This window comes from Rhincodon typus, chromosome 10, assembly GCF_021869965.1.
Source record: "Rhincodon typus isolate 14 chromosome 10, sRhiTyp1.1, whole genome shotgun sequence".
Taxonomy (NCBI): Eukaryota; Metazoa; Chordata; class Chondrichthyes; order Orectolobiformes; family Rhincodontidae; genus Rhincodon; species Rhincodon typus.
The window spans coordinates 54,554,636-54,573,542 of NC_063341.1; the positions used below are offsets into that span (position 1 = coordinate 54,554,636).

The 18,907-nt window shown below is 38.0% G+C and overlaps 1 protein-coding gene across 2 annotated transcripts in view; it reads left to right on the forward strand.

The window, feature by feature from the left end:
• Positions 1-12,306, forward strand: part of usp24 (ubiquitin specific peptidase 24) — a 229,715-nt gene extending 217,409 nt beyond the window's left edge. For both annotated transcript variants that reach the window (XM_048602450.1, XM_048602451.1), the window contains exons 63-67: positions 660-738; positions 1,129-1,204; positions 1,664-1,750; positions 2,491-2,601; positions 4,688-12,306. In XM_048602450.1, the coding sequence (XP_048458407.1) occupies positions 660-738; positions 1,129-1,204; positions 1,664-1,750; positions 2,491-2,601; positions 4,688-4,750 (416 nt within the window). In that variant the 3' untranslated portion in view covers positions 4,751-12,306. The remainder of the gene's footprint in view (positions 1-659; positions 739-1,128; positions 1,205-1,663; positions 1,751-2,490; positions 2,602-4,687) is intronic.
• Positions 12,307-18,907: the final 6,601 nt, after the last annotated feature.

Genomic DNA, 18,907 nt, shown 5'->3' on the forward strand with positions numbered 1-18,907 from the left:
TCTCAGCTCTTCTTTACTTAATTGACTGCTCCCAGTTCCTATCTCTAGACCTTAGAGGCAGTTTTGCAATTCTTTTCGCAGCCCCCTGGCATAAATCATTCATAAATCTGATTGCCCAAACTGTTCTCAATTCTGACTGCTTGAGGATTTTTATCAAAGCTGTCCTGACTGAGAAACTCCACAAATCTAAAACACTTCGGTTCCCCTGAATTAAAAGCTTGATTCTCCTGCTGAGAAAAAACATTCTAGCTTCTGATTCCTCAGAACTGAAACCTTGAACCTTCTGAAGTCAAAATTAAAACAAGTGATTCTCTGTCCTCTTCTCAGCAGTATAAACATTCTATCCATTAACACTACAGGAGTTCTCTCAGGCACTTGACTTTTTTTGGAATTGATGCACATAGGTCAGTGTGCTAAATCACTTCCTGACCAGGTTTTAAAAAAATACTTTCAGAGAACTGACCCACATTCATCTGCCTCTATTTTCAAATCCAAATCCAATGGTACCACCCTCTATTGTATGCACAGCTAATGGGTGGTTTAGATTAACTGCACCAACTGGTGTTTTGTGTAGACCATCTGTAGCTTGACCTTGTCTCATATGTTCTGCCACTCTGCCTGAGATCTAGATTGAAATCATTAATGTTCTCTCTCTGCAGCCTTGATGCATCAGAGCAACAATGTTGACAGCAGTCGCTGCTACCAGTGTATCAAATTCTTGGTCCTATTAGCTCAAAAGTAAGTACTCCAGCTTAAAATTTAAGATTGATTCGGAAACGTGAGCATTGATTTTGCTGGTTATTTGTGGGCAAATTGTTGACTTTAAAGTTGGACAATGACTAAAGGTGATTCACTGTAGAGGGGGGAAAAGAGAACTTGTGAGCGGCTTGAGAGGTAATCCACAGACTAGCCGTAAAGAACCGTAGAAAAGTATGTAGAGAGGCAAAGACTAGGGAATGACGAAGAATATTGCCGAGACAGCTGAAAACACTAACTTACACGATTCAGGTGTGGATTTGAGTCTCAAAGCAATATGTCATCTTGTTTGCCTAATCTAGATGTTTTGAAAATTCTTCCCTTCTTCCAAAATGAGCCAAAAGCAATGAGTACTCATTTCCCTTTCAATAGATGTGCAGCTGCTAAGGATTATTTTCGGGAACATCCTCACCACTGGAGCTGGGCTGTGCAATGGTTACAAAAGAAGGTGAGGACTGACAGCAATGTATTTACCCTTTTTGAGACCAGTTGCAATCTACCAATGTTTAATATCAGAAAGGAACACAGATTGTAATCATCATTATTTAACTATGCAAGTAGTTTGCATACTATTTAACTATGTAAAAGTAGCATTGATGCCACAATTTTTCAAATATAATACATCTGGAAAAATATGATTTGTAGCATCCAAACATTGCGGGAAACATGCTGTTTTCAAAAGCCAGAGTTTCAATGAGATCAACAAGTAACCTGATTCTTCAAAGCTGTTTTTTAACCTAAAATCTGTTAAGGTCCTGACTGGGTTCCATGTGGAAGCACCTTAAAACATTACAGCAATTCTTAAAGATCAGTCATCTCTGGAATTAGTCTTGTTCTCTAAGACTAATGCAACTTGAGTTCTGCTAATGAAACTGCTAATGTCTTTTTTTTTTAATCTTCTGTTTAGATGTCGGAACATTACTGGGCCCCACAGAGCAACATATCAAATGAAACTTCAACAGCAAAGACATTTCAGCGCACAATTTCAGCACAGGTATTTCAACTTCTTTGGTTCGTATAGCAGCAATTAGACTACAAGGAAACAATGGATCAGTCTTAGGTAGAAATTTCAGAAAGACAAGTAGTGGTGCCCTTGTAAAAATGCTGTGAATAACCTCCATTTCTCCCCTTGGCTTTTGGCAAGAGAAATGTTTTGGGGGTATTGGAGGGAGAGTATCACAAAAGCAACTTAGAGTCAAAATTATTTAAGCAATCGGAAATTGGTTGTAACACTCTACTCTCAAAAGGAAGGAAATGCTAGCAGTTAGTGTCTATCCACTCCTAGGGGCTATGCAAAGTATTTCACAATCAAGTAATTTTTTGAAGATATGTTGCCAAATGCAATAGCCAGTTGATGAATAAAAAGGTGGCATTTGACAGTGTGGCATTCCTTCAGTGTCCAAATCCTAGACATCAGTTGAAACTTGGAACTGTCCAGCTAAGTAAGTGTACTGCAACCAGATCAAAGTGATAATTCTGATGTATACTGATTTTTTTTCTTTCTCTTCTCCTTTGAAAAGCTGACTTTATTATCCATCTGAAAGACTAGATATAAATACAAATTCTGCTGCATAGCATACCTTTATATTTCTTTGTATTTACTTTGTATTTCTTAACATTAATATTCAGTCTTGACCAAAACAAGATGTCAAGGCAGTGTGGAAAGTCTACATTTAAATGCCACAAGATAACCCTAAGACAACCAACCCAATGATTTATCATATTTTGTTGCAGGATACATTAGCCTATGCTACAGCCCTTCTGAATGAGAAGGAGCAATCTGGGAGTAGTAATGGGTCAGATGGCAGCCCTGCTACAGAGAATGGAGATAGAACTCTCCGGCAGGTAAGGCGGAATTCTTATTGAGTGTTTTGGGCGTTAGATATGTCTCATATCATTAAATTTTAGCAATTTAGTAGATAAGCAAGTCTGCAAAATTGGTCAGTCAATTTGGCATAATAGAATAGAGAAAGTGTAAACACTGAAAACTAACATTTCATTGTTCCAATTTCTTTAAAATGTAAAGAATTATTCCGTAAGTCTTAATCTTTGAAGAAGTCTTGAGTTGGTTTGCTGTTAGAATTGCCAATATCACAAATTTATACAACAGGAATCTGTAATGTGCATACACCAAGTAAAAATATGTGTGAAATAGAATTGATCCTGTTTTCTTCATTTTTATTGTAACCTGGTGAAGTGCATTGACACTCATCAGCTTACCACTCTACAGTATACCTAGGCACTGCACGGTGTCGTGATGATTAAAATATGTTCACTATCTGTGTGTTCACGATATAAAGAGAGACTTGCAACAGCAGGTTCACAAAGTAAAACCATTCAAAATTACTGCTTTTTGTATAATAAAACGGTTTGTAGGCATGAATGATGAAACTGATTCACTAATTTCTTCTAACTGTAAAATAACCTTAATACAAATAGAATCCTGTCATTACATAAAGAAACTCTATAGAGGACAAAACATAAAGCTTCAGTGTATTCTGATCTTCAAGAATAAGAAATGATAATAATGCTTCATAGTGCTATCTTTCAGATGCTTGGCTAATTTGCAGTGTACTCCCATTTTTAGTTTCCTCTCAATTATAATAGTGTGCATTGGAGCAGATTTTTGAGAAGCTAGCATTTGATAGCCAGATTTTCTCGAGCTATGTTTTGATTTTTGAAGGCTGCTTTTCCATTCTCACTAACTCACTTATTAGGTAATGCTATCACTTAGCAACAGTGCCTTCAGTATTGTGTTGACATATAGGGTATTTGGACTCTGTCATATGCAGAATTAGAATAATTCATCGATATCCTCATTATCAAACCTCCATTAAACACAAAGCCACAACACGTAAGAAAAGCATTCATTTCTTAAGCATCACAGTATTTAAATTGTTATGAGATAACACGATAAGTTAATAAGAGATTTAGTTTTTCAAAATAACTGACACTTGCTCTACACACACAAGCAGCCATCGCACTATACATACCTTCCGTGGACTGGGGAGGTCACAGGAAATATGTATCCTTCGCACATAAAGTTGGAACAATTGAATAAGGCAGTTACAACTGTATTTATTGTATCCCAGATCGCAATCACCCATTTAAATTTATTAGTTGTGTTCATTACAGTAGGGTTTGTTACATTTTTTCCAAATAAGTATTTATGCAGCCATTGCTTGAAATTACACATACATTTGCAAGGAATTCACTTCCTTAGCAAAAGGTAGTTTTCTTGGAGCTCAGGAAGCTGAGTACTACTCTTAAACTGGTCAAAGCAGTTCCGTTTCTTTTGTTGTCTCTTAATTATCACCTTTCATCTCTTGTGTCCTCCCACCTCTGCCCTACTCTTGCTGACTCCCCCACCCAAGACCCAGCAGACAGAATGCCCAGATCCAGCAAAAGACCCATTCTATCCTTGATTAAAAACCACCATGCATTCTGGCTAATTGTCGTTCTTAGTACCCCCCAGCTCTCACCCCACCCACTCCTGGACCTCTCCTCACCTCGCCAGCTCTTTGCTTCTTTCTACCAGCTTTTGGCCCACCTCCGACCTCATCTTCTAGTAACAAGTGCTCCCACTGTCTGCAGCAAACACAGGAGCGGAGCGGAGAAGTGGCTTCTCACCATTTTCTTCCATTTTGTTAAGGGGGGGGTGACTTTCCTCCTCTTGATCGCTCCAATGACTGAACATTACAGTGTGATTTGGGGACTTCTGGGGGCAGACATGCCTACTTCTCCTGTTTTCCACCATCCCCCCTGTGCTTTGAACAATGGTGACCAGCACTTAAAAGGTTAATGTTTGCGATTGTGAAACAACATATTGTCCAGCTTCTCTTTCCATCATTGCTCCTGTTGTTATATGACAAGCTGTCTTCAAAGTGATTATTTACTCCACTAACATTTTCCTTCATTTCTTCATTTTAAGGGCTCTGAATCTCCCATGATGCTTGGTGATTCTAAAAGTGACCTTGATGAAATGGACCCATAAGAGATGACTGAAACATCTATGGGAATAGTAAATCATCTTTGCTTGGTGTCAGTTCAGTGAAGGACTGGGCATAATGCCGGATGGCTTTAGGCACCAATCGATTAGGGGAAGATGTACGTACACCCAGGTTGCAGACAGCAAGCCTTTGCAAACTGTTATGGAGCCAATTTTGCTGACAGTTGAAGCTCAAGACGATGCAAGTCTCTCCCTGTTCTTTGAAGATTTTGTATGGAAAAGGATAACTCGTGGTTGTGCTTGTGAATATACAAAAGACAAATTTTTATCTAATGCTTTCAGTAGAAACTACGGAGGATTTGATTTAAGGTTTTAGTACAGTCTTGAGGAGAGGAGAGCTTTTTGATTTGTGTATAATAGTTCCCAGAGTTCAGACTTTTCAGAGTAACAAAATACTCTGTTATTCCATTATATAGATTTAATTTTATTTGTATAATAGAATATCCAGTAATTCTGTTCACTTGGTTGCAGCAATTGTGTCTTGAAATATTTAGCAGGTCTCGCTGTTTTGCAAAAAGGAGTTTAGGTTTACAAGACTGTACTGACAGTGCATACTGACAGTTTAACTTTAACAGCAATCTGGTACTTTATTAAATATTAAATGAATACTTTATTAAAGGCAACTCTTTTTTTCTTTTTAAATTCATGTGACTGGTAGCCATTTTCCAACGAAGTTAAAGTTGAGACTGTTTATTTTGTGTGAGGAACTTAAAGTCCAACCTTTATGGTCATTTCTAACAGATGGATTGAATTTTAGCTATCCATACTCGTGTTATAAAATTGCAAAAACTGGTCTGATCACATCATAAGATATATCTGTTTTTGGTTTTTAAACTAGCTATAATTTGTTTTAAAATCACTCTTCGCTCCTGTACAACATCACCAGAATATGTAATGGGCAAGTGTGTAATATTTATTTGGCTGAGTTCCCTTACACAAATTATTTAAGTTGTTATTTGTAGCTTCTGGGGTTATCCTGACAGGTTTGTTTTTGAACACAGATCATTGGTTGAAAATACAAGGCAGCAAAAAAGTAAAATAGTTCTTTTTTTAAAAAGAACTTTTTGTTGTTTGAGGATGCAGTACCTTTACAGAATTTACATTTATCCATCTCCCATTTGAAATAATATCTCAGCTAAGTAGGTAATTAACCTGTTTGGGACACTTCTTATAATATTGCAAAACCATCCAATGAAAGTTGTGCATACTGACCTGGCTAAGTATTTTGAACTTGTCTTTAAAAAATCACTAGCCTCACCTTGAACTTTTGGTAATGCTGGTAAGTTGAGCGCATGCTGTGGAGAATTGCTGGCACAGACTCACGGGTGGTCGTTCTGATGTGTTGAACGCTAGTGCTTCAAGCTTCCCACAATATAGCAGATATCATTTATCAGATTTATTTTTGCCTTGACAAGTTGCCAGTATGGTGGATGCTGATTTCCAGAATATCCCATATCATATGCATGGTGACACCCCATTACCCCATTAAAGGGTTATTAATTGTGGTCAATTGATTTAAAGTTTTGACTAATTACTATCGACTGTTAATAGACATATTACAACCAGTTACATCATTGATATTGCATGTTAGTCCAATACATAGCTGTCTGTATGTAATGGTACAGCAATGTTGTGGGTGTTAGCTATGAACTTGGGAGTGGGAGAAAAATTAGTATGGATACAACAGATCATCACTCTTTTATCTTTGATATAATAATTTCAATAGAAATTTGGCATAAATTTTGCTAATTAACAAAGCAAATCGATTGAAGCCTTGTTTGGCTTATGATAAACTACAATGAGAAACATTGAATTTTGTGGAAAGTTATTACTTTCTTCCTTGACTTCTAATTGGTTATCAATACCCGTTTAGTCCAAATATTTTTAATCTCTATTTATCATGTGTTGACCAATAAAGGTTTGACTAAGAGATTCTCAGCTTTTTTTTTCTAACCCAGGGAAGAATGGTGTCTCTTAAGTTAGTAACCCCAGGGGAGATAGAGTTGACATATTGGTGGAAAATACCCTGGATCTGCTGTATGAATAATTCATAATCTTTGATAAAGAGGAATGTCAAAATGATTTGTGCTATGACTGTCAAAAGTATATTAATTTCCAGTCCCAATCACTCTGAAACCAGACAATCACTTGCTGCAACCTAATTAATGCTTAAAACTTGATAACTACTTTAAGAATAAAAAGATTCAGAAACTAAGAGAACAGTTCATTTGGAATATTATGACAACTTTGAAATAATTGTAACCCACAAAAACATCCTGTTATTAAAATTTGGATTAAGTATTTAGAACAATCATACCTTTCTATCTTTTAAATTCTATTTAGAATTATTGTCACCTGCAAATAAATGGGACAATTATTAATCTTACACAAAACCAATTTAAATATAGTACTATTTTGGTGATATCCCAAGAACTTTTTTGCACCCCAACAATTTATTTCTGTTAATTTTGTCACCCCTCGCATCAGTTCCACCTGTAAGAGTAAATTACCACCTCCCAGGCTGGAAACCATAACAGTTTCTACTTTAAAATATTGCATGCAAATTTAAGTGTGAAAGCTGCTACACTTATTACAATATTTAGAAGCCTTAAAACAGTAATATCTGATTGTTTCAATCAAAGTGTGGAAGGAAAAAACTGCATTTGAAATGCTTCATTGTCTGACTCTAGGATGGTGTCGTTCACTAGTAGAGATTCATTAATATGATTTGCCTCCGAACAAAATTGAAACTGGGGTTGTGAATTCAGCTGCTGTAGTTGATCCAGGATTGAGCATAAAGTCTGGGGTTACTACTTGAGCATTTGTCCTTTTTATTATTAGAACATTTAACTGTACAGTGCTTTAATCCTTTCACTGGCCTGTGACAATGTAGAGGAGGACATGTAGTATAATGCTGTTTTCTGACTGGGTTTTAAAGGTGTTTGTATAACGTTTAAAAATGAACTTTTTTAAGTTGTTTGTTTTGTTAATGTATGTTGAATAGCTCTTTTTAATCAAAATGGTCACTTTTATGTTAAATTTTGTCTGCTGTTGGCTAACTTGCGCTGTATTCAAATTCATTTATCACTATAAGCAGGCTCCAATTAAGTTAAACGCCCGACCAATGTGAAACATGATGTTAATTGCTAACAAAGATGAAGGTAGTAATGTAAACCTAAGAAGAAATACATCAACCTGGAGGCAGCTTATTCTGACCTATATTTAGGTTATGCCAGTGAAAGGGGTAAGAGCATGTTGGTTTTTGTTTTTCCAGTGTTGTTGGAACCTTTGGAAATCTGAATACTTATCTGTGGATTGACTGCAGCATCACTTCCCATTGTTGAATCGTAGACTGACTATTCAATCTGCCGAAATGCTGCCATAGAATAATCAGTTAGGATGACATAAATTACCTCCTGGGAATCACTGGAAATCAATGAGATTGCTTGGGCTGAATTGTGCAAATGGAATGACTGTGTGCTGAGTGAGATACGCACAAGTCACGATTGCTATCAGCATCCCAGTCATTTTTTTAGCCTCCACTTTGTGCCAGTTTATGATTTTTTTTGGGGTGTGGGTGCAAGAGATTTTTGACATTAGAGGTGGTTTTTTGCCAATATTTCAATGAAATATTGCCTTGATCCTCTGCCTTACTGTACAGTCACACTATACCAAGAGTGACACACTGGGGGCAGGGCTTTTGTCAAGTTATGGTGTCTGCTCTGGACCACAAAACCAAAGGCACAGATGGCCACAAGTGCCTTTTTATTATTTTTGCTGGATCTTAAAATGAAGCCTTGGCACAACAAAATTACCAGGTAGTGGGTCAGATGCAGAGTTAAGATTCCTATGTGTCCCAAACTATACGCCTTATTCCAGTCTCAGAAAAACAACAGTATGACATTTCCATTTTCCACATTAAGCCTTTCAGGAGTTCTGCAAGGCAAACTCACTGTCACAAGAACCAGGTTTAGAGATTGTTTGAAACTAATTTTGAGTAAAACATTTACAGCCACCAGGAAGAGAATGTTTTTAACCTCCTGCTTTGGAGTTGAATTTGAATTTACAGAATTGACCAGTCTACTTACCTATTCCACTGCTCAGCCCTGGGCATGGTTTTTTTGGTTGCTGCTCCTAACTTTGAGTTTTGTTTATTTCAACCTGATAAGTACGTTCCAACAGCATCACTTTTTTAAAACTCGCCCTTGTAATTCTGTTTTGTTCCTTTTCATGTAACTGTGTCCAAGAGCAGAACAAAGTTACCAGACTTCTTAATAACCTTTATATTCAAGGCAGCTACATGGAAGTAAGCAAGGGAACTAAAGATTTTTCCCATCTTTGGGAGAATGGATTTTTGAGTTCAGTTCTTGCTGCATTTCCTCTGTTCCACCTCTGTTTTGTACCGAAGTCTGAGAAGTTATATTTGAGCCACTGTGCCAAAATGGGCTACAATTGCAATAATGTTACATAAACATAATCTGATTTAACAACTTGACCACTGTAGTTCAGACTGTTTACAAATTTCTCGCACTGATCTGACACTGGTGAGTACACTTCATCTCACTCTCTTACCCCTTCCTTCCCCAAAAGCTTGATTAACATTTCCACTATTAGAGTCTCAGATTAGGGGTCATAGCTCTCTATATATAACTGAACAATTGTATGCTGACCATGTTGTCAATTTAAATTTAATTTAACCAATTTAATGCTTTCTTTTCCCTTTTTTCGGATGACTAACGTAGTGATCGATCAGTGTGTTGTGTTTTGTTTTTAATACGTAGCCAAAATAGTTTTGTTATTACTGCTTGGACTAAACTGAGATATAAGTTGAATACATTAGAGCAATCAACGAGCAGAAAACTGCCTTCTTACTTCACCATCTCCCTTAGTTCCTAGCACACACACAGTACAGTCTCCAAATGTACACATTCCAGTTCAAAACACCCATTATTTATAGCTTGAACATCTCCAATAGTTCTGCTGACCACTTAGATGAGCAAAGAGTGAAATTTTACCCACTTGTGAGCACTAGCATTGGAAGCCATTGCCTCCAGTCAAAAGGACTTGCCTGGGAGTCGACAGTTTGTGGATAGAGAAGTTAATGTCTCATCAAATTAGTTCTCATCCAGCTGGGCTGAAAAATGGCATGGATCAGCAAAAGATATTACACACACACACGTGCACACCAGGAACAAAAACAGTAGTCGCTGGAAAAGCTCAGCAGGTCCAGCAGACCTGCTGAACTTTTCCAGCAACTTATGTTTTTGTTCCTGATTTATAGCACCTGCAGTTCTTTCGGTTTTTATTTAGCAAAAGATACTGTTTAATTACAATAAATCTTAGAGGAGTTAAACTTGCCTCTAGGTAATATGCAAACTATTCTAACAATTGAAAAATATTAGGCTGCATGGTCATCAAAAACAAATTACCTATTTCTGTTGCCACTTCTCCAAGTGGCTGCAGGTTGTTGTCTAAAAGTAGAAAGGAGGGGGTTAGAATGAGGGTTTTCATCTTGAATTGAGGTAATAGATCTTCAATGTAACTGCAACGTTCAAGACTTAGCTGCTTTCATCTTAAGTTAAATGTTCCTTTATGAATTACCAACCCCCATAGAATTTGGATTTCTGTTACAAGCCAGTATAGCTGTTCTGCAATTCATTGGGGATGGCTTGGAGAGAATTTAATTGCAGTTATTTTTACCCCTTTGAGTACTGGACTTTTATGCAAATGTCTGCAAATAAAACTGCTTAGGAATTTATGCATCATGAATGGACAGTGTTTTATTTTATACCCCGACCAGTCACTCATCTTTTCTTCTCTGCCCCCATAAACCCTGCTTCCAAAGGCCACACAATCGTATGCCTTTCTAATCGGTTTCCAGTTTCAAGGAATTCAGTGTACTCTTTTGCTCTAGAATAATAAACCAACCTTTTTTCGGACTAACGTTAATATTATCACACTTGTCCTTTCGTTTCAACGTGTAAATGTAATACCATATACATAACAAAGTAGCACTTGAGAAATGGATGGAACTATTGAGTTTTTTTTTTTCTAATTTTTAAGTAAAATTGTTGGTCTTATGTTGATAACCCTTCTAATATGATTTGTGGCTGTTTTGGCATAAACCATTGATTGCAATTCTGATGTCTTTTTACTAAAAGCAAATGGATTCCCAAAGACCAGTCACCATCCCAGCTCTTTGAAGTTAACTTTGACCTTAATTCAGAATAACAAAATGGAACTTAAAATAATATATCCAAACCACTTAACTTTTTGAGACGGTTATGATGGAAATGGAAATCCTGATGTTCTTGATGTGTCATTGCTGTTTCACTGTTGAATTGATCCTTTATTATAACATGGTTGTCTCCAGGGTGGATAAAAAATGGACAAAATAGAGGCTTCATAAGATACAGAAGGGCTACGCAAAGTGCATTGAAGTTTTCAGATCCTATGCAGTCTTGATTAGTAGTACTTAGTGAATCTGTAATTTGTTGGATTCCTGGGTATAATATTCTCCTTTTAAAAAAACGATTTCCTATAGTTTTTATTTAATGATCGCTTAAAAATATTTTTGATTTTGTAAAAGTATTGAGTAACTCCTGACAGTAATGTACTTTTTAAACATTTGTAACCATCTTAATTATTTGATTTGAATGTGCAATAAGTATGTTGCAGTCTCTTGTTAAAGAGAAGAACTGTGTTCCTCTGACAATTATAATTAAGAGCTGTACTTATCCAGTGCCATTGGTCTTCCTGGTGCTGTTTGGGAGAAAACATTCTTTGTTACCCCCAAAAATTCCATTGTTACAGAGAAAATAGGTGTGTCATTTAAGATACTTTTTGCTTTCAAAATGTTGAACCTCACTTGAGAAAATGTTTCCAAATTCTGTGTTAAAATGTTTTATCTGAACATGATGTACAGTGGTTCGATATTTTGCCTTCAAAATATTTCATGGAGAGAGAACAAATAGCAGTCTTTGTGAAGATCCTCTGATTTATTTTAAAGGAGTCGTGTAATCAATGTATATTCCCTCATGGCTGCCTCTCTTTAATAACCTGATTCTGTGAAAAATGTGTTCGTGTTATGCAGGATGTTAACTCTGTAAACTGTTTTTTAAAGAAAAACCTGAGTGCAATATCCCCGTAGACTCTGAAATTGGCAGAAAGGAGGAAAAGAATAAAATCCAGTCTTTCTGATCATTAGATTGCATGTTTGACTAGTATCCAATGGATATGGATGTTGGTCCAAAAGAAGACTCTTAAAGGCACACAGTTATTTGTGGGTGATTAACCCATATGGTTTGTGGGGAGAGAAATTGAATTTGTTCTTTAACCCAAGAGGCAAAAAAGCGCAACAAGCAAGGCTTTGTTTTTCATTCCTGAATCAATACAAATAATGGTGCATTGTCCATACGTGTTGGCAGTTGAGTTCTGTATTGCCCAGGGAATGTTTGTAAGCTGTAATGTCAATCTTCCTTTTCAAAAAAAACACACAGTATGAAAAGTACCTTAATAAAACAAAATGATTTTAAAAAGAATAAAGTCCCACCTAATCTGTTGGTTTTAATATGCAATTTTTCAAGCAAACATGCTTGTTATGCTGTGTAACCAAGAAATACAAGACCTTATAAACAGGTAACACTGAAATTAAGAGCATGCACCTTCTCAACCCAGTTAAGCATCAAATTTGATTCTGTAAATATGGTTAGTGCCAATCTTAAGCAAACTAGAATTTTTGTCAATTGTTTGTATCACAAGAAAAGACCATCTTGGATAACTCTTGACAAAACACTATTGCAGATTGCTTCTCAAAAGCATTTTTCTCAGTTGTACATTACGAAGGCTAACAGGCCTTAGTAATTGTTCCATAGCTAATTCTAGAGTTTAGAGTGAAACTTCCAACACCACCTGTATCTGTAACATGTTCCTCAAATGCTTTTCAAGCATTGTTATTTAAATTGAGTCTGCAGGTCTTAAACAGCTTATTGGACAGCAGGGTATTTCACCTGGGGCCTTTGCTAAGTTGCTGCTATTTCATACAATTTACTTTTTCCAAAATATTATCAATCACTGGAATGTGCCTATTCCATTCAAAGTAAAGTGTCAGAATCACTTTCTACTTTTCACAAACAGCTAACTTTCTTAAACACCTTGGTTTTTAATATATATATATATTTGTTTAGGAAATGTGGTTGTCACTGGCACAGCCAGCATTTATTGCCCTTGAGAGAACGATGGTGAGCTACCTTCTTGCACTGCTGCAATACATGTAAGTACATCAATAGAAATATGAGAGGGAGTTCATGATTCATTTATGAGGTATGGATATCACTGGTTAGGCCAACACTTCTTGTCCATTCCTAATTTCCCTCAAGAATGTAGTATCAAGCTTCCTTTTTGAACTGCTGTAGTTCATGAGGCATAGGTACACTGATAGTGCTGTGAATGAGTTCCAAGCTGATAGATCACCCCCAAATCCCATCCATTTAAATTTGTTTACTAACCATTTGTGTGGGACTTTTATTTAAAAAAAAACAACTTCTGAAAATCCAAATATATAACATCCACCAGTTCGAGCTCACTGACTCTGCTAGTAAGATACTGAAACAAATTCTGCCAGATTTGTCAACCGTGGTTTCCTCTTTGTAAATCAGTGATGACTTTGTCCAAACAGACATCAGTCTTTAAATATCCAGTAATCGCATCCTTTATTATGGAGTCCAGAATTTCCCTAAGACTGACATCAGACTAGCAGGTTCTATAGTTCCCTGTTTTTACTCTCGCTCATCTTAAAGTGTGGGATTAAAAAGGCCATGGTGAGTTACTGCAGTGCATGTTGTTCATCGTATGATTTGCTGCTACTGTGTTCATAGTGAAGGAAGCGAATGTTTAAGGTGGCGGTTGGGGTGCCAGTCAAGTGTGCTGCTTTGTTCGGGATGGTGTTGAGCTGCTTAAAATGCTATTGAAGCTATGTTAATCCAGATAAGTATTGCATCGTTCCTTTGACACGCACTTTGCAAAGCACAAGATTTAAGGAGACAGGAGCTGATTTGCTCACTCAGAATTCCTAGCTTCTGCCCTATTCTTGTAGCCACAGAATTTATGTGGTTGGTCCAGTTCAATTTCTAGTTAATGGTAATCCTCAGAATATTTATTATTATGCACTTGTGGAACGTACATGCTACTGGCTGCACCAACATTAATTGCCTGTCCAATGCTTCTGATGAGAAGGTCGTACTGAGCTGCCTTCTTGAACCACTGCAGTCCACATGCTGTAGCTTGACCCACAATGCCCTTAGGGAGGGAATTCCAGGATTTTAACTCAGCGATAGTGAAAGAATGGTGACATATTTCAATTCAGGATGGTGAGTGGCTTGGAGAGAAACTTGCAGGTGATGCTGTTCCCATGTATCTGCTGCCCCTGTCCTTCAAGGTGGAAGTAGTCATTGGTTTGGAAGGTCCTTTTGTAAGAATTTTTGGTGAATTTCTGCAGAGCATCTTGTAGATAGTACACACTGCTGCTACTGAGCGTCAGTGGTGGAGGGAGTAGATGTTTGTGAATATGGTGCCAATCAAGCGGGTTGCTTTGACCTGGATGGTGTCAAGTTTCTTCAGTGTTGTTGAAGCTAAACTCCTAGAGATAAATGGGGGAGTGTTCCATCACATCCCTGACTGTAGATGATGGTCAGGCTTTGGGCAGTCAGAATATGAGTTAATTGCTGCAGAATTCCCAAACTCTGACTTCTTGTAGCCACGGTATTTGTGTGGCTGCTCCAGTTATGTCTGATATTCTCAGCCTTGTTTATTCATCTGTACGTTCTTGCTTGCTCTGATCTGCCTGTACCGCTCATAAACAAAGCTTTTCACTGTATTTCGGTGCATGTGACAAAAAAATCAATCAAATCAAATCAAACCAACGTTCCTATCTCCTAAGCTTTCTCCAAACATATTAAGTGATAAGAAACTCTGCTGATTTGACCTGCACGTTTTGGACATCCCACGATCCTGTTACCCTACCATCACGTGTCTGTGTCCTCAGTTGCCAGCCAATGCATTGGAATTCACACCATAAAGCCTCCTGGATCTCTAGATCCCTTTGCTTTCAAACCATTCATAAAATCCATCTTTGACCAAGCACAATCCTCGTAAAATGTCAACCAAAAAAAATTGCTGGAGAAACTCAGCAAATCTGGCAGCATCTATTGAGAGAAAACAGAATTAACATTTTGAGTCCAGTGAGTCTTCCTCATAACTACAACCTTCTTTGGTTTGCTGTTCATTTTTCTTATATAGATTTTTGTTTTGATATTAAAGGCAGTTTTTGCAAGTTGTTTACGGATGCCTTTTTTTAGCAGCAAAGGCCAATTACTTTGATACAAAAAAGAAAGGACATTTATTTATCTGGAATATTGCTGGGAAGAGATATGTTGTCAAAAAAAAATCATTTTGCATTCATGAGGACAAATGCAAATATGTTAAATTTCAAAAGTTGACCACATTTGTACTACTCAAGCCTGCTCCACCATTCAATACAATCATGGCTGATCCTATCTCAGCCTCAACTCCATTTGCCTGCCCACTCCCTATATCCCTTCAGCCTATTACTAATTAAAAATGTGTCCGTCTCCTACTTAAATGTACTCAATGGCCCAGCATGCACCATCCTCTAGTTTAATGAATTCCACAGATTCATGGCCCTTTGAAATCTGCTACCCCTTCATATTCCATATTGCACCATGAGGAAATATCCTCCGTCCGTCTACTTTGAATCTCTCTTCATAAGACAGCCCCTTCATCTCTGGAATCAGTCTTCACTCACTTTTGGAAAAATATAGACTCGTTAGCAATAGGCAGCATGGCTTCATGCAGCAAAGGTCATATCTCACAAACTTGAGTAGATTTTATTGTCATGCGTACCTGACTACAGTGAAAAGTGTACAGAGTCACCACTCTCCTGTGACATCTTAGGATACAATAGTTTGAATTAAAAGCAAGAGCTGAAATTAAAGAAACAGAAATAGAAGGAAAAGAAAATGTCCAGATCACCCTTGCCTCCGCTACCATGAGTCTTGAGCCAGGCTCACCAATGACACAGTGCCAACACTGCTGCAACCGCCGCTTGGATGTGATTGATGAGGGCAGAGCGGTAGCTATTGTCCATATAGACTTCAGTAAACCCTTTGATAAGGTCCCTCATGGCAGACTGATACAAAAGGTGAAGTGACATGGTATGTGCAGTGAGCTGGTAAGATGGATGCAGAACTGGCTTAGTCATAGAAGAGTATTTTTCCAACTGAAGATCTGTGACCAGGGTGTTCTGCAGGGATCAATGCTGGGACTCCCATTGTTTCTAATATATGTAAACAATTTGGAGGAGAATGTAGGTGGCCTGATCAGTAAGTTTGCAGATTGGTGGACCTGCGGATAGTGAAGAAGATTGCCAAAGGAGGTGGCAGGAGATAGGTAAGCTGGAGACATGGGCAGAGAAATGGCAGAGAGAATTTATTCCAGACAAATGTGAGGTGATGCATTTTGGGAGATCTAATGCAGGAGAGAAGTACAAGGAAAAGGCAGAACCTTTAGCAGCCTCAACATACAAGGGGATCTAGGCATACAAGTCTACAGTTCCCTGAAATTGGTAACACAAGTGGATATGATGGTCAAGAAGTCATGTGGTATGCTTGCCTTAATTGATTAAGGCATAGAGTATAAAAATTGACCAGTTGTTGCAGCTGTATAGAACTTTAGTTAGGCCCCATTTGGAATATTGTACACAGTTGTGGTTGCCACACTACCAGAAAGATGTGGAGGCTCTGAAGAGGGTACAGAAAGGGTGCCAGGATGTTTTGATTTGATTTATTGTTGACGTGTACATAAGGACAATGCCAAAGTTTTGTTTTGAGTGCAGTACAGGCAGATCATAACATACAAGGGCACACAGATCATTGGGTGTTTAGACAGAGCGAGGCATACAGAGTTATGACTGCACAGGAGGTGCACAAAAGCAAGATCAACATTAGATTTGAAATTATAGAGAGATCCATTTAGCAGTGTAATAACAGCAAGAAGAAGCTGTTCTTGAACCTCTTGGTACGTGTGTTTAAACTTCTGTATCTTCTGCCTGATAGAAGAGGTTGGAGAGTATTGCTGGGATCGGAGAAGTCTTTGATAATGTTGGATGCCTTTCTGTAGCAATGAGAAGTGTAGGTGGAGTCCATGGACAGCAGGTTGGCTTGCATGATGATCTGGGCTGTGTTCACAATTCCCTGTAGTTTCTTACGGTACTGGGTAGAGCAGTTGCCATACCAAGCCATGATGCACCCAGATAGAATGCTTTCTATGATATGTCTGTAAAAGTTGGTGAGAGTCCTTATTGACATGCTGAATTTCCTAACCCATCTGAGGAAGAAGAGGCATTGTTCTGCCCTCTTGACCATTGCAACTACATGGGAGGACCACGGCAGATTGTTGGATATCGTCACTCCTAGGAACTGGATGCTCTCAAGCCTCTCTAACACAGCTTTGTTGATGTAGATATGGGAGTGGTCACCAGGCAATAGCTATGAGGAAAGATTGGATAAACTTGGTTTGTTTTCACTTGAACGTGAAAGGATAAGGTGCAATCTGATTGAAGTTTACAAAATTGAGAGGCATGAATATAATGGATCGTCGGAGTCATTTTCCCAGGGTAGAAATGTCACTTGCTAGGGGACATAGCTTTAAGGTAGAATGCGGTAAGTTGAAAGGAGATGTGAGGGGCAAGTTTTTTTTTAACACAGAGGGTGGTAAGTGCTTGGAATGCGCTGTCAGAAGAGTTGGTGGAGGTAGAAATATAATAATAACGTTTAAGAGGAATCTTAACGATATATGGATAAGAAGGGAGTAGACAACATAGAGGCAAAAGGTTTTTAGTTTAGAACGGCATCATCTGTTGACGCAGACATGTTGGGCTAAAGGACCTGTTCCTGTGCTGTACTGTTCTATGTTCTTTGAACATCCTCTGACCTGCCTCCAATAACATCTGCAATAACTTCTTGCAATAACATCTCTCCTCAAATAAGGGAACCAAAAGTTGTATACCAGGTGCAGTCTCACTAATGTCTTGTACAGTTACAGCAACACTTCCCTACCTTTATACCTTATTTCTTTAGCAATAAATGCCAAAATTCCATTTGCCTTCTGTATCTGCTTTCTGCAAATGTACGTGAGGACACCTAGATCCCTGTACACTGAAGCCTTCTGAAGTTTCTGTCCACTTGGATAATAAGTAGCTTTTTCTTCAACCGAAATGCTTAACCTCCCACTCATCCACATGAAATTTCAACTGCCAAATTTTGGTCTATTCATCTAACCTATTGTAGGAGCGAAACCCTCCAACTGGGGACAAAGACTCAGGAGGCAGGCAGGATTCAGACACGTTTTTATTCTTATTGAAGCAATCACTGGTTCATGCAGGGAGAGGGGCAAAGATTTTCCCGGAATCTGGCCTCGACGTGAGAACCCAGTTGTACCCTTAATCTTCAGGTCAGATCGGAAGAGAGATCAATGACCCTCTGATTTTCACAGTGAGGTACAACATTTTTGTACATTTTGTGTTGCAATAATCACATACAACGTGGCCACTGTGCCCTTCTGTTCATTGTGTATGTCCAGTCCTGTGAAACATCTAATCAATGATGGGCACTCCTATGAACAGCCGCAGGTTCTCATGATGTATAACACTGCAATCTCCAGGCCTTGGGATCTTTCTATTCATCCTATTAGTTTGCATTCCAAAGTTACTGGTTATACTCCTTCGGACTTGCGTATCTCTAAGGATAGCTTGAATTCGGTTGCCCCTTGTATTCCTTTGCTATCTCTATCAAATTCTGTTACTCCTCATATATTTTCCCACTGTCCTAATTATACGTAAAAAATACAAGGCAGTTGGTTCTAACTAACAGCTATAAGATTTGTAATATTAATTTCTATTATAAAGTTAGTTACATGTAAAGTTTTACAGCTACTTCTACTGTTAGCACTCTTTAGCTAATGAATTGCAAGCACTTTGTTTTGCACAGGATGTGCCGGGCGTCTTTTGAGTGATTTAAGTTTACCGAGATGAATTAACTTTCACATCTATGTTTGAATGTTTTCCCT